This window comes from Rhinatrema bivittatum, chromosome 11 (genome assembly GCF_901001135.1).
Source record: "Rhinatrema bivittatum chromosome 11, aRhiBiv1.1, whole genome shotgun sequence".
Lineage (NCBI taxonomy): Eukaryota > Metazoa > Chordata > Amphibia > Gymnophiona > Rhinatrematidae > Rhinatrema > Rhinatrema bivittatum.
The window spans coordinates 84,885,992-84,901,163 of record NC_042625.1 but is presented as its reverse complement, the minus strand read 5'-3'; the positions used below and the strand labels follow the sequence as shown (position 1 = coordinate 84,901,163).

Here is a 15,172-nt window from a genome sequence, read left to right as displayed (position 1 = left end):
GCTGGTTTATTAACATTTCAGACACTTGGGTTCCATATGTATGCTCTCCATAAAAAAAAAAAAAGAAAAAAAATATCCAAATTACAGGAAAACACCGGAAAGCTGCAGGCCTGTCTGTTTATACTGCTCCAGCCGCAGGAGATGTGAAGAGAGCAATAGCTTTCTGCTTTGCAGTGTCTGCTCCAACTTCACCCCCTCCTCTTCCTGTGTAAGCCTGCAACTGTGCTTCCAGGACTTGGGATTCAGCTGAGGGTACAGTGAGGGAGTACAAATCAAGGGAGATAATAGGGGATTGGAGGTAAGGATAGTGCTTGGGGTGGGGGGGGAGTGAGTGTGGATTAGCAGGGAGATGGGGAGAGAGCATGAAGGAGAGGAAGCTGATACGCAACCCTCCCCCTGCCCCCCCCCCCACACACCTTGGGCCTTAATCAACAACAATCTCAGGGTGGTGATAACCCTAAAGTTCCCAGATTGGTCAGCGTGGAATTTTTGTTTCCTTTTCTCTGAGATCTGACATCGCCACAAGGGTTGAGCTATATAATCCGTTTTCTGTGTACGGATACAGAGTCGGGTACAGCATGCAAGTCATGGGGAGCAGGCGATGCGGCCATCTTGCCTTCACAGAGTAGCCTGCCTTTCCGTGCTCGTGCTGAGGAAGTGATGAAGTGGGGCAGGAGCGAGCCTTCATGTCCTGTTGTGCACAGCAGGCGTTTCCTTCCCGCCCTACACCACCATTGAGAATCATCTAAGAAAGGAATTTCATGAATACCAACTCCCGTGATGATGATGATAAATTTAAAGTGTAAAGCATTTTGTTTCTTGTGTCCTGTCCAAGGAGCAGTATGTCTTCATCCACGACGCCATCTTGGAAGCCTGCCTCTGTGGCGACACCGCCATCCCAGTCGGCGAATTCAAGCCGACGTACAAGGAAATGCTCAAAATAGACCCGCAAAGCAACTCCTCCCAGCTGAGGGAGGAATTTCAGGTGAGTGCTGGTACGGGTTCCCTTGGGACATCTTTAGGTTGCTTTCCCCTCCCGAATGATGGAGAGTGACGGCGCTTTTTTTTTTTCTTTCTAGTTTATAAAAGAGAAATTGCCCCCCCCCCCCCCCCCCCCGGCGTGCACTTTAAGGTTTCAGAATTCCACGTGACAACACTTTTTACTTTTAAGCTGTTTTATTTTTTTTTTGGACCCGGGTTCCTTTGGACATCCGGCTCAGTTGGAACCGGGGTTGGGATCTGATTTCCCTCTCCCCCACCCCTCCAGTTTTGTATCCTCTCCCGACTAACTTTAGGCCGGTCGTTGCAGCGACCCCCGTCCTCGGCCTGAAAACCTGCAATCATGAGCCCTAAATCTGGCCTGCCCCGGGCAGTGAACCGCGACCTCTGTTCTGGCTGGCCGGGAGTCAAACCCATGTCTCTCCACCGCACACACTGTCACTGGGCTGACCCTCCACCCCCCCCCCCCCCCCGGCAGTACATCTTGTCAGCCTTAGCAGCCATCCCTGGCACCACGAACGACATCGCACACGGTGGTGTCCGGTTCTTGCTGCGTATCGTGCGATTCGCGTCGACTGAATAACCATGTGCCAGCTTGGATGCAGCCCGAGAGCTGCCCCTTGTGGTGCCATCCCCAATCCTTCAGTGGGGCGGGCATTACGCTGCCAGTCATGCAGGCAAATCATTTGACATTATCCTGCAGAAAACAGGAGCGCAAGCTTTTGCTTAAGGCTCAGATCCGTTCCTGGAGGCCCGCAGACCAGCCTGGTTTTCAGGATAACCATAATGAAGATTCATGGTGCACATTTACGGGTTAATTTGCATATTTTGGTCAGCCTGCATCCCAAAGTCAGTTACTGGCAATAAAGACTGACAAGAAAAATTGTTGGCAAATCAAAACAAAAATACTGCAGTTATAGAAAAAACAAAAACAAGCAGAAGTGTTTGGCCTTTTCCATTTGTTCTTGGCATGCATCCTGTACAGAAATCGATGCACGCCACATTCATATGTTCCAGCCCTGTCCTGGAGGCCCCGCAGCCTCGTCTATGTTCATTATGGATATCCTGACAAGCAAGACCACCTTAGGTGTGTGTCCAGGCCTTGTGAGCCACTGCTCTAGGGAATTGGGGCTTTAGCATTTAGTTAGGGGGTGAGCGGAGTTGTAACTTTCTCTCTCTCTCTCTCTCTCTCTCTCTCGCAGACGCTGAACTCTGTTACGACGCACCTGGATGTGGAGGAATGCAGCATTGCCCTGCTGCCCAGGAACCGAGAGAAGAACCGCAGCATGGACGTCCTGCCTCCTGACCGCTGTCTTCCCTTCCTCATTTCCGTGGATGGGGACAGCAATAATTATATTAACGCGGCCTTAACCGATGTGAGTTCCTGCTCCTTATCAGTCTCCTCTTCCTGAGCCCTACTGCCCCCCCCCCCACCCCTCCCCTAGCGGACAGGGCTATTATAGCTGATGGTAGACCATTCCCCATGGTCCCCTCTGTCCCTTTTCCCATGCTCTTTCAGCATCAGTACTTGCTCCTGACGCTGCCAGGTTATGGGGTAGAACGACGAGCCTTCCGTACACGATGATTCATGTTCTATTCCCAAACCATCTGCATGGATATGTGGAACCTTTCCATAGCGCACCCCACCAGAACATCCAGTTGTGTACAAACAGGTTCAGATTTGGGTTCCTGCAGTGAAGAATGCAGTATTGCCATTGGGCTATCACAGTTATCTCTGGCTATTTCAAATGTTTAAGGAGGGCCCGTTCTCATTTGATTGTGTGTGCAGGAATATTGTTAGAGGTGAAAGTTCCAGTCCAGCTGAGGGAGGAGGGAGCACAGGACCTTAGCTATGCCAAAAGATTGTCCAGCTGGGGCCATTTACAGGAGGAAAAATTAGCATTGAATTCCTCTATACAGATGTATCAACAGGACTCTAACCATCTTTTTACCACAGAAGGTTTTTCTTAGATTCTAAAAGGTGTAGATTTCATCATCTTCCAGAAAGGGATTATTTTACTCAACGTGGTAAAATGATGGAACATTTTGCCAGCAGAAGAGTAGTTATGGCTGCAACACTAAATCAATTCAAAGTGACTTAATACAGAAATGACGGCAGAAAAAGACCAGTCGGCCCATCCAGTCTGCCCAGCAAGCTCCCACTCTTATTTTCCCATACTTATCTGTTTCACCGACCACCAAGTTCAGGGTCCTTGTTCGTAACTGTTTGATTCAAATTTCCTGCCATCCCCCGTCACTGATGCAGAGAGTAATGTTGGAGCTGCCTCAAAGGTGAGCATAAGGCTTAATGGTTAAGGGTAGTAACCGCCACATCAAGCAAGTTACCCCGATGCTTGTTTACCCAGACTGCACAGATCAATGCCCTTTTGGATGTTGTCTGAATGTAAATCCTCTTTTCCACATTTCCCCCTGCCGTTGAAGCAGAGAGCAATGCTCTATATGCATTCAAAGTGATGTCTCAGGCTTAATTGGTTTACGGTAGTAACCACCACAATAAGCAAGCTACCCCCACGCTTATTTGTTTACCCAGACTGTGCAGTTCCGTCCTTGTTGGTTGTTGTGGAAAAGAGGATTTGCATTCAGACATTTCCCCTTGCCGTTGAAGCAGAGAGCAATGTTGGAGTTGCATTAACCGTGTGAAGGCTTATTAAGGGTAGTAAACCCCAGGTTAGACAAGTTTTTTTTTTGTGTTTTTTTTGTTTTTGGAGAAAGATATTTTCGGGGTAAAGGAATAATCCTGTGATTCTGAACGGATCACCACATCTGGGAAGGAATTTTTTCACAGCTGTAGAACTGGCTATGGGTTCCTGGTGTTTCTCCGCCTCCCCCCATCTCCCTGGACTGTTGGAAGAAAGTTGGACTCCGTAAACCTTCTGGTCTTTTGACTAAACCCTGTAACCTGGGGCTCCTTTTAGGGACTCAACTGGAGATAACCACTGGAGCTTTAAACTGGCCTGAGGAGGTCATTGAGAGTCCTGGTTTGCTCCTACAGTGACTCTCGGAACGAGACAGGTTGAGTATAAGACAGAGAGCAAAGATTTTTTTCGATTGTATCCAACCCAGATGCCCAAGCAGCAAAACACTGAGGAGAACAGGGTGAGGCCTCATATTCTGAACCAGTGGTCCCCAAACCTGTCCTGGAGGGCCACCAGCCAGTCGGGTTTTGGGGATATCCACAATTAATATGCATGAGAGAAAATTTGCATGTTATGGAGGCAGTGCATGCAAATTTTCTCTCATGCATATTCATTGAGGATATTCCAAAAACCCGACTGGCTGGTGGCCCTCCAGGACAGGTTTGGGGACCACTGAACCTATCAGCTCGGCACCAAGTACTAGGCCAGGGCTACAACTAAATATATACCATGCATAGGACAAGCTTGCAATAAAACAAAACAGCTTTCAGCTGCCAAATGTCATTTCCAGCGTGTGGGGTGGAACTCGTATCCTCTATAGATGTTCTGAAAGCTATGCAAACTGAAATGACATTAGTACTGTAAGTGTATGTAATTTAAAAAAAAAAAAAAATCCCCAGTAGTTCGATTTTTTATAGTTTGGTGTATGCTGTTTGGTTGGTCCAAATCTTTGCTTGGACCAACCAAACAGCTTCTCACAAAGAGAGGAAAAAAACGGCTCCATCCATGCTCCCTCTCATTTCACGCTCTGTTTCTCTTTCTCAAAAGTCATGACAGTCTAGACACATTTGGCCAAAATACTCTGAATAATTATTTTTTCTTTAAAAAAAAAAAAACAAGATATGGAAGAGGAAAAAGCACATTTGATGGGCTCTGATGCTGGTCTTAGGTGGGGCAAGTTTGAGTAAAGCCACTTAGTGGCCACGGACGCAGGTTCTCCGTAAGGGTTGTGGTCTGGTCTCCTGCATGGGATATTTAGCTTCACCAACACAGGGTCTAATTGGATCACTCTCTGCCGTGCCTGTGACTTGAGGACTCCTTGCTACCTCGGACTTTAATATTTGTGTGTGTGGCTTGTTTTTTTGTTTTTTTTTAACATTCTCTTCTAATTGAAATGTGCTGTTGGCTTATGCCTCGTATCGCTTTAAGGTTCTCCATTACACATCAAGCAGCCGTCCTAGGAATTACATTTTAGGTAATTCAGTAGGCAGTTAAACTGAATCATTAAGCCCTCATTTTTCGTTCCGATGTTTATTTCCTTCCTGGCGTGATATTTGTGCTTCAGGTTACTGAGAGCTCCCGTTGAATTCATGCTATAATGGTGCTGTAAGTAAATAGGGGCACTGCAGAGCTGCTCCTGTGCTGAGCTTCATGCAGGGAGAGCACGAAGACAGCATAGACGGCTGAAAACTGGACTCTGGGAAGAAGGTTGTTTAAAATCATGGGTACTTGGCAAGGGGGGCAAGATAAATTTATCTTGATGATCTCCCTAAAGCACCAGTTGTTTCTGCAGCTGGACCTCAATTAGGAAAAACGATGTGCATGTATTAGAAAATATATCTGCATGGTTTTCTCCCCTGATTTAAATATGCCTCCATTCCGTTTCTGGCCTGGTTACAGGATACAGAATATTTCCCAGCTCTCGCTGTTGGTTCCCGTTTCCTCCCAGCATTATACAGAGTTATTTCCTGCTCACTTTCTGGTGGGAAGTCTTTTTTTTTTTTTTTTTCATTTTTATTTCTGGCAGCTTTGGGCAATGTGCATCTTTCCTGTCTTTGTATTTTGCACAGGAGGCATGCATTTCTGGTTTTATTCCTCCAGCATTGCCCTGTGTGCTCAGTCTGGCTTCTTAAGGTTCCCACTTGGATTTTTGTCTCTGCATTTCTATTTCTGGTTACTTATTCTGCATTTGAAGAGGGTTCTGTGTGTGCACTGAGGTGAGGGATTTTGCTAGCATGTAGTTTCTCTGTAGGGATTTTTTTGGCAGCCTGATGTGTGTTTTCCCATCTACAACTCCCACTGGGACGTGTATTGATATTTCAGTGCCTGTTGTAATATTTGCAGTGCTTCCTTTTCATCAGTAGGGTGATGGTTTGACTTCTGGACATTTAGTGCTGTTATAAGATCGTAGGTTTGCAGCCTAGACGCTAGGTGTATATTTTTGCAGGGTGTATCTATTCTGTTTCTCTGTCTCTCTCTAAATATACAGTACAAAAGTATTTTCCTCATCCGTGCATCCGCTAATCTGGTTGTCAAGAACATGGGAGAGTCAGTTTTTGCATTTGGCATCAGAGCTTGCGCTGTAACCACTGAATCTCTTCCTATGACCATGACCAGACAAAGTACTCCTTCAGATAATACAAGGATTAGGGGGCACTCTATGAAGTTAGCAAGCAACATGTTTAAAACAAATTGGAGAAATTGTTTACACTCAATGCACACTTAAGCTCTGGAATTCAATGCCAGAGGATGTGGTAAAGGCAGTTGTAGCTGGGTTTAAAAAAGGTTTGGACAGGTTCCTGGAGTCCATAAACTGCTATTAATCAAGTTGACTTAGGCAATAGTCACTGCTTATTACTCGCATTAGTAGCATGGGATTTATATAATGTTAGGGTACTTGCTAGGTACTTGTATCCTGGATTGGCCACTGATGGAAACAGGATGCTGGGCTTGATGGACCCCAGTCTAACCCAGTATGGCAACTTCTTTTGTTCTTATGAAGCTCGTGCTGCATTTAGTACAGATTTAAAAATGGAGGCAGTGCATACAAATCTTCTCATGCATATTTATTGTGGGCATCCTGAAAACCAGAGTGCCTGAGTGTCCAAAGAATTGGGTTAAGAACCATTGATTATAACCTGCTAATACTTCAGTATTTACTGAGCTCCTTAAAATATCAACTTGCCTGTTTTTGTGGTCTTGTTGCTATCTCTATCTTGTTCCTAGGGTTCTTTATATCTTAGTCTTTTTTTTTTTTTTTTTATCAGTCTGCTTCTGTTTTCTTACCAAGTCCCCCTTAATTTTAAACAGCCTTCTTCCCAGAGTCCAGTTGTCAGGGATGTATTCATGCTCTCCCTGCCTGAAATTCAGCACAGGAGAAGCTCTGCAGTGCCCCGATTTACTTACATGCATAACAGAATGGCAATGTAATGAGAGCTCTCAGTAACCTGAAGCAAAAAAATATCACTCCAGGAATGAAATAAAACTCAGAACGAAAAATGGAAGCTTAATGGTTCAGTTTAACTGCCAATTGAATTACCTAAAATGTAATTCCTAGGATGGCTGCTTGATGTGTAATGGAGAACTTTAAAGCGATACGAGGCATAAGCCAACAGCACATTTCAATTAGAAGAGAATGTAAAAAAATAATGAGAATATTAAAGTCAGATGAGGAGCACTGGCAAGCAGTCCTCACTTCACAGGCATGGGAGAGAGTGATCCAAATAGACCCCGCGGATTGGTGAAGCGAAATATCCCTAGTTGGAAACCGGACCATGTTCCATACCCAAGACTGCCTTTGGCCATTATCTGTATATTAAATATTAAATGCATGGTTAGAAATGGAAGGGAGCAACATTGCTTTAAGCGGGAAGTCAGGAAGTGGAGGTGTTCTTTCCCCGAGTCAAAAGCTTGCTTTAGGAGGTCATAGGTAAGGATATTTTGATTTATTTGATTTTTATATTCCATTTTTCAGCACTTCAAAGCAAATTATATTTAGGTATAATGTTGTAAACTGTTGTGGTCTTCATTTGGAATGATGGTTATATAAAATGGCTGAATGAATAAATAAAAATATTTCCCTCTCAGAAGGCTTACAATCTAAGTTTGTAAGGTGAATAAGGTTTTTTAATAACTAAATTTCACAAATTTTGGGAAAATCCATTACACGCACAAGTATTGGTGGCTAGTGCCATGCTTCAGTTCAGAAAGTTTTACCAGCACTATCTGTATCCTGTCATCTCGTTTCCCGGTGCAAATGTTGCCAGTCCAAGAAAAAGCAGTAAACTGGCTTGTCTGTATTTTAACCTTATTTTAAATGCTGTCTATTGTTTGTGTGAAAAAAAGTGTTTTCTTTAGGTTGTGCTGAAGAGCTAACTCATCTCCGGACTCCTGTAACTGCTAATTTAAAAAAAATGTTTCCATTAAATGAATGTCTTGGGATGTCTCCATTGTTTTGAAGAATGGAACCCATTCTCTTCTTCGGCATCTACACTCCAGGCTATATAGAGCTGTTCGACATTTCCAGTCATTCAGTACTTGCTTAACCAGAGAACTGTCTTTAATGTACGCTTGAAAACCTGTGGTCATGAAACAGCAGTTCCTGCAAAATATCTGTGCACAGCTGCTCATGTGCCTAAATCTCTCTCTCTCGGTAATTCTTCTTTTGAGTAGTGCCTTCGGAGGACAACGGTACCGGTTTAATAAACTCTGCTCTTATAGAAACATAGAAACATAGAAATGACGGCAGAAGAAGACCAAATGGCCCATCCAGTCTGCCCAGCAAGCTTCCCTCATTTCTTCTCCCATACTTATCTGTTTCTCTTAGCTCTTGGTTCTAATTCCCTTCCACCCCCGCCATTAATGTAGAGAGCGGTGGAGGAGCTGCATCCAAGTGAAATATCTAGCTTGATTAGTTAGAGGTAGTAGGAGTAGTAACCGCCGCAGTAAGCAAGCTACACCCATGCTTATTTGTTTTTACCCAGATTATGTTATACAGCCCTTATTGGTTGTTTATCTTCTCCCCTGCTGTTGAAGCAGAGAGCTATGCTGGATATGCATCGAAAGTGAAGTATCAGGCACATTTGGTTTGGGGTAGTAACCGCCGTGACAAGCCAGCTACTCCCCGCTTTGTGAGTGTGAATCCTTTTTTCTTCTCCCCTGCCGTTGAAGTTATGCTGGATATGCGTGAAGTATCAGTTTTTCTTTTCCCCTGCCGTTGAAGCAGAGAGCTATGCTGGAAATTCGTGATGTATCAGTCTTTCTCCGATGCCGTTGAAGTAGAGAGCCATGCTGGATATGCGTCGAGAGTGAAGTATCAGGTACATTTGGTTTGGGGTAGTAACCGCCGTAACAAGCCAGCTACTCCCCGCTTTGTGAGTGCGAACCCTTTTTTCTTCTCCCCTGCCGTTTAAGCAGAGAGCTCTGCTGGATGTGTGAAGTAACAGTTTTTCTTTTCCCCTGCTGTTGAAGCAGAGAACTATGCTGGATATGCATTGAAAGTGAAGTATAAGAATGGAGTGATCAAGCTAGTTGAAAGGCATCAGGAATAGAGGAAGGTGGAGGTAGTAATCTGGATATTTGGTTTGGGGTAGTAACCGCCGTAACAAGCCAGCTACTCCCGTCATTGTGAGTGCAAATCCTTTTTTCCACATTTCCTCATGCTGTTGAATCTTAGAGTGATGTTGGAGTCACAGTAACCATGTGTATGTTTATTGACTAAGGGTATTGTCTCCAGGCAGTAGCCATCATTCTGGCGAGTCACCCACTCTTCATTGGCGGCCTCTTGACTTTATGGATCCACAGTGTTTATCCCACGCCCCTTTGAAGTCCTTCACAGTTCTGGTCTTCACCACTTCCTCCGGAAGGGCATTCCAGGCATCCACCACCCTCTCCGTGAAGAAATACTTCCTGACATTGGTTCTGAATCTTCCTCCCTGGAGCTTCAAATCGTGACCCCTGGTTCTGCTGATTTTTTTCTTATGGTAAAGGTTTGTCGTTGCCTTTGGATCATTAAAACCTTTCAAGTATCTGAAAGTCTGTATCATATCACCTCTGCTCCTCCTTTCCTCCAGGGTGTACATATTTAGATTCTTCAATCTCTCCTCGTACGTCATGCGATGAAGATCCTCCACCTTCCTGGTCGCCCTTCTCTGTACCGCTTCCATCTTGTCTTTGTCTTTTTGTAGATACGGTCTCCAGAACTGAACACAGTACTCCAGGTGAGGCCTCACCAAGGACCTGTACAAGGGAATAATCACTTCCCTTTTCTTACTCGATATTCCTCTCTCTATGCAGCCCAGCATTCTTCTGGCTTTTGCTATCGCCTTGTCGCATTGTTTCGCAGACTTCATATCATTAGACACTATCACCCCAAGGTCCCTCTCCTGCTCCGTGCACGTCAGCCTTTCCCCCCCCATCGAATACAGTTCATTCGGATTTCCGCTCCCCATATGCATGACTTTGCACTTCTTGGCATTGAATCTCAGCTGCCATATCTTCGACCACTCTTCCAGTTTCCTTAGATCCCGTCTCATTCTCTCCACTCCTTCCGGCGTGTCCACTCTGTTGCAGATCTTAGTGTCATCCGCAAAAAGACAAACCTTACCTTCTATCCCGTCCGCAATGTCGCTCACAAAGATATTGAACAGGACCGGTCCCAACACCGATCCTTGCGGTACACCGCTTAAAACCGCTCTCTCTTCAGAGAAGGTTCCGTTTACCATCACACATTGTCTTCTGTCCGTCAACCAATTTGCAATCCAGGTCACCACCTTGTCACTCACTCCCAAGCTTCTCGTTTTATTCACCAGTCTCCTGTGCGGAACCGTATCAAAAGCTTTGCTGAAATCCAAGTATATGACATCGAGCGCTCTTCCTTGGTCCAATTCCTTGGTTACCCAGTCAAAAAAGTCAATCAGATTTGTCTGACAGGATCTTCCCCTGGTGAATCCATGTTGCCTCTGGTCCATCAATTCTCCGGACTGTAGATAGTTCACTATTCTCTCTTTCAGCAGAGACTCCATTACTTTTCCCACCACTGAAGTGAGGCTAACCGGCCTGTAGTTGCCAGCCTCCTCCCTGTTCCCACTCTTGTGAAGCGGGACCACCACCGCTCTTCTCCAGTCTCTCGGCACCACTCCCGTTTCTAGGGATCTATTGAACAGGTCACACAGCGGACCCGCCAGAACATCTCTGAGCTCCCTCAATATCCTTGGATGAATCCCATCAGGCCCCATGGCTTTGTCCACTTTCAGGTTCTTTAGCTCTTCCCACACATTTTCTACTGTAAAAGGATTTTCATCTATTCCACTTCCCTCCAGTTTCTTGTTGTGTAGAGATGGTCCTTCTCCAGGGTCTTCTTTAGTGAACACAGAGCTGAAGTATTCGTTTAATATTTCTGCCATTTCTTCGTCTGTCTCCACACATTGATCATTACCACCTTTCAATTTCACTATACCACTTTGGACCTTTCTCTTTTCGCTGATGTATCTGAAAAATGTTTTGTCACCATTTTTTATCTCCTTGGCAATCCTCTCTTCTGCTTGATTTTTTGCCAACTTGATTGTTTTCTTCGTCTCCCTCAGTTGATACAAATATTCTTCTTTGTGCTCCTCCCTTTGGGATCCTTTATATTTCTTGAATGCTGTTCTTTTAGCTTTAATTTTGTCAGCCACCTCCTTTGAGAACCAGATAGGTTTCAATTTTCTTTTGCTTTTCTTTATGTTTCTAACATATAGAGCAGTTGCCTTGGTGATTGCTCCTTTTAGATTGGTCCACTGCTGATCCACATCTCTCTCGTTCTCCCATCCTTTAAGTTCTTCCTCCAGGTACTTTCCCATTTCCTCAAAGTCTGTGTTTTTGAACTGTAAAACTCGGGTCTTTGTGGTTCTTTTCCCTATTCTATTAGTGATATTAAACCATACCGTTCGATGATCACTGCTGCTGAGGTGGGCGCCCACCTGGACATCTGAGACATTATCTGCATTATTGAGCAATAAGTCGAGTATAGCACCTTCTCTCGTGGGTTCCAACACCATTTGTTTGAACAAAGATACTTGCATGGCATCCATTATTGCTCTACTATTTTTAGTTTCTGCAGAGGGGATTTTCCAGTCTACATCTGGCATATTAAAGTCACCCACGATCACCACTTCTCCCTTCTTACCTATCTTATGGATGTCTTCAATCAGATCTCTGTCCAGCTCTTCCTTTTGGTTTGGAGGCCTGTAAACCACTCCAATATAAATGGACACTCCGTCATCTTTTTTAGGTCGACCCATAGAGCTTCTTCTTTACCCCAACTTCCTTGTAGCTCAGATGCTTGGATGTTGTTTCTGACATAAAGAGCCACACCTCCCCCTTTTCTATCCTCTCTGTCCTTCCTTAACAAGTTATAGCCTGGTATTGTTGTATCCCATTCATGAGATTCTGTGAACCATGTTTCTGTGATAGCAACAATGTCCAATTCTGCCTCAGCCATTAGGGCCTGCAGATCTGGGATTTTATTTCCCAAACTATGAGCATTTGTGGTCATAGCCTTCCAGGTACTCTCTTTAAGGTTATTGCTTTTCCTGGACTCCTTATGAGATATTAGTTGAGATTTGTTATTCACTTTACTCTTCTGTTTGCTCTTCTGTTTACTGCCTTTCTCTTTCTTCCCTAGAGCTACGCAAAGAGCTCTGCCTTGGTAGTCACGCTCCATCCCCTGCAGAACACCACCACGGATTTCTGGAGGCTGGTGTATGACTATGGCTGCACCTCCATCGTCATGTTGAATCAGCTCAACCAGTCCAACTCAGCCTGGGTATGTGTTTGGCCCAGCAAGGCCACCAGCAAGGGGACGCAAGGAACTTTAAAATAAAAGGTGTAATAGCAAATACAAGACCTGCACATTTATTTGAAAATGTAGAAACATGATGGCTGAAAAAGTCCATTTTGGACCATCCTGTCTGCCCATAGTTGGTGTGGATGGGCCGGATGGTCTTTTTCTGCCATCGTGTTTCTAAAGGCTCTACCACTGTATCTGAGACTTGCTCTTTTGTTTCAATGCTGCCTGCTACAAGATGGTGGAAATCTGCAGCCAGCTATGGCAGCCTGCCAGCAGCACTGCAGAAAGCGGTGTGATTGGAGCAAAAATCCATAGCTGGCTGTAGATCCAGTGCAAACTTCCCACCATCATGCAGCAGACAGCATGGTATAGTCTCTCTCTGCCCAGTAGCCTCCAGTTGTGTAACACCAGCCAGAGAGTGCATGCAAGTCAGCAGCCCATCCTAATGAGATGCGAGGACATTGGTGTGTGAAGCTGGGGTAACAGATGGGGCACATGGCAATTGCCACGCGATTCTGGAATGCAGCTAAGAATCCGTTAGAAATCTATATTGTGAACATAAGGCATGCTTTTTTGGATTTGTACATTAAATTAGCATTACTAGCTCTTAATGGATGTCTGAAGAAGCCAGCATTAATTGCATTATTTTATGGATTGAAATTGCTTATATGTAAATGAAAAAATGTAGTACAATTCTGTAATAAGGGACAAGGGCCAAGAGCCATCTCTAACCTTACCAGGCTTCAAGCTATTCCACCGTGCTACTTTTTCACTAATTAGCACAACAGGATGGAGATGTGACTTAAGGCACAAAAGCTATCGCCATAGCAGTATGTCTACTATTGCTGTGCCACTGGCTAATACGGCAAGCACATGGCAACTCTGTTCCATGGTATGGCTACAATAATATTAGTTCAGAGCTACGGTGTTGCCATAAGGATGCCATACAACCAAGGCTGCAAGGTCAAAACTTCCAAAACCCTGTGTGGGTGACCTCACAACCAGTCAAGTTTTCAAGATACCCCCCAACATGTATGAAATAAATAAACAGACTTTTATATACAAATTCATCACCACTTGTATTCCCAATTAAAAAAAAAAATTGCTCAGTGGTAAACATCACAGTAAAGTAGCATATAACATCAAATAAGACAGCGTAGTAAAACAAAAAACCAATTATAATAAACAAGTTAAGCTGAAGTATCATATTAATTAAATATCCAAAATAAGGAGACTACAAGAAAATGTGAATAGTACAGAAAAATATAGCCCCTATAAAAGAACAGGAAAGTAAAAATCCCAAGAATGGAGCATAGTTCAGACTTACCTCCATCTGATACCGACAATGCAAATAGAGGTGCCGCAGTGATCTCGGGGAAAGAAAATGAAACTGTGTTGGATAGTTAGGGCATATCATGCATAGCTCTGTGGGTGGACTCTGTTTGCAGTGCCTCCATTTATTTTCCTTACATTTAAACAGTTTAAGAGAAGTGCATACTGTCTCCTCTCATGCATATTCCTTGTGGATATCCGGAAGCCCCTACACTAAGGGGGTCATTTTCAATAGCTTTCGCACGTGAAAAGTCCCTCTTGGCGTGTGATAGTGTGATCGGGGCGGAGTCTGCCCCGGAAGAGGAGGAGTCGGGGCGGCACCGGGGTCGTCGCTGCGGAGACATCGCTGGCGGTGAAAGGTATAAGGACCCTTATTGCCGCCAGTTTCGTGCGATGGCTGCCGGCTTTCGCAGGCCCGCCCCCACCTTCCCGGTACCGCGCGATTCACTATTCTCTGCGAGAATAGTGAATCCAGGCCTAAGTCTCTGGGGCATTTTTCTCTCTTTTTTTTTTTTCCTTTTTTAATTTTATTGATGCTACTACAGCACAATTGTACATTATTGCTAGGAGGACATCCAAATTAACAAACAGAAACTGAGGTACATCATTTTTTAATTATGCCAAAAAATTGCCTGAACAGCAGCCATTACAAAGACACAACCCTCACTCATACCCCGACACGACAGAAGTCAGCCATAATGAAACTATTACCTGCTATGCTTTTTTATAAGATGGTGGTATTGCCTCATAACTTTCCCCAGGCACTCTGTTTTATTCAAGGGTATTTGCATAAATTTGGCATCTACATTTTCCAAAGACATCGTCCATTTGTTTAAAAAAACATTTTTTTTACAGGTAGAAGCTTGAAGTACTGGATAGCAGAAGAGAGGCACCAACAAAGCTATTTGAGCAAATTGGAAAAAGCCCTTCAGCATTCCTACTGCCAATCCATAGAGCCCAGCAATAGACTCTCACCAGTAAAAAGAGGGTTTTTTGCCACAACTTGTTCTGTTCTCATGTCTTGTGTCCCAATAATTGTGAAGTCTAACACATAATAAGAAAAACAAACTAGAATAAATGTCCCATTCAGAAAACATTTCAAACATTCATCTGAATCTCTCAATCCCATGCGAAAAACTTTAGCTATGTCATAGAAACTTCTATGGAGTATTTTTATATTGCATTTCCCATAATTTAGTATCAATAGAACAAATAACTTCCCTAAGCGTTCTACAGAAATAGATGCACCAAGATCCTGGGACCATTTATCCACCCACAATGTTAATGCTTTTAGAAAAGAGTTTGAATGCCGGTCATGCTCCACAGCTGAGAAGTCGTACAGGAGAGGAGGTCCTCT

General features: G+C 44.3%; 1 protein-coding gene across 4 annotated transcripts in view; it reads left to right on the top strand.

Annotated features, from left to right (window-relative positions):
* PTPRU (protein tyrosine phosphatase receptor type U) overlaps positions 1-15,172 on the top strand; it is a 339,580-nt gene that overhangs the window by 304,981 nt on the left and 19,427 nt on the right. For all 4 annotated transcript variants that reach the window (XM_029571024.1, XM_029571023.1, XM_029571025.1 and 1 more), the window contains 3 exons: positions 836-985; positions 2,202-2,375; positions 12,319-12,459. In XM_029571024.1, coding sequence (XP_029426884.1) covers positions 836-985; positions 2,202-2,375; positions 12,319-12,459 — 465 coding nt within the window. The remainder of the gene's footprint in view (positions 1-835; positions 986-2,201; positions 2,376-12,318; positions 12,460-15,172) is intronic.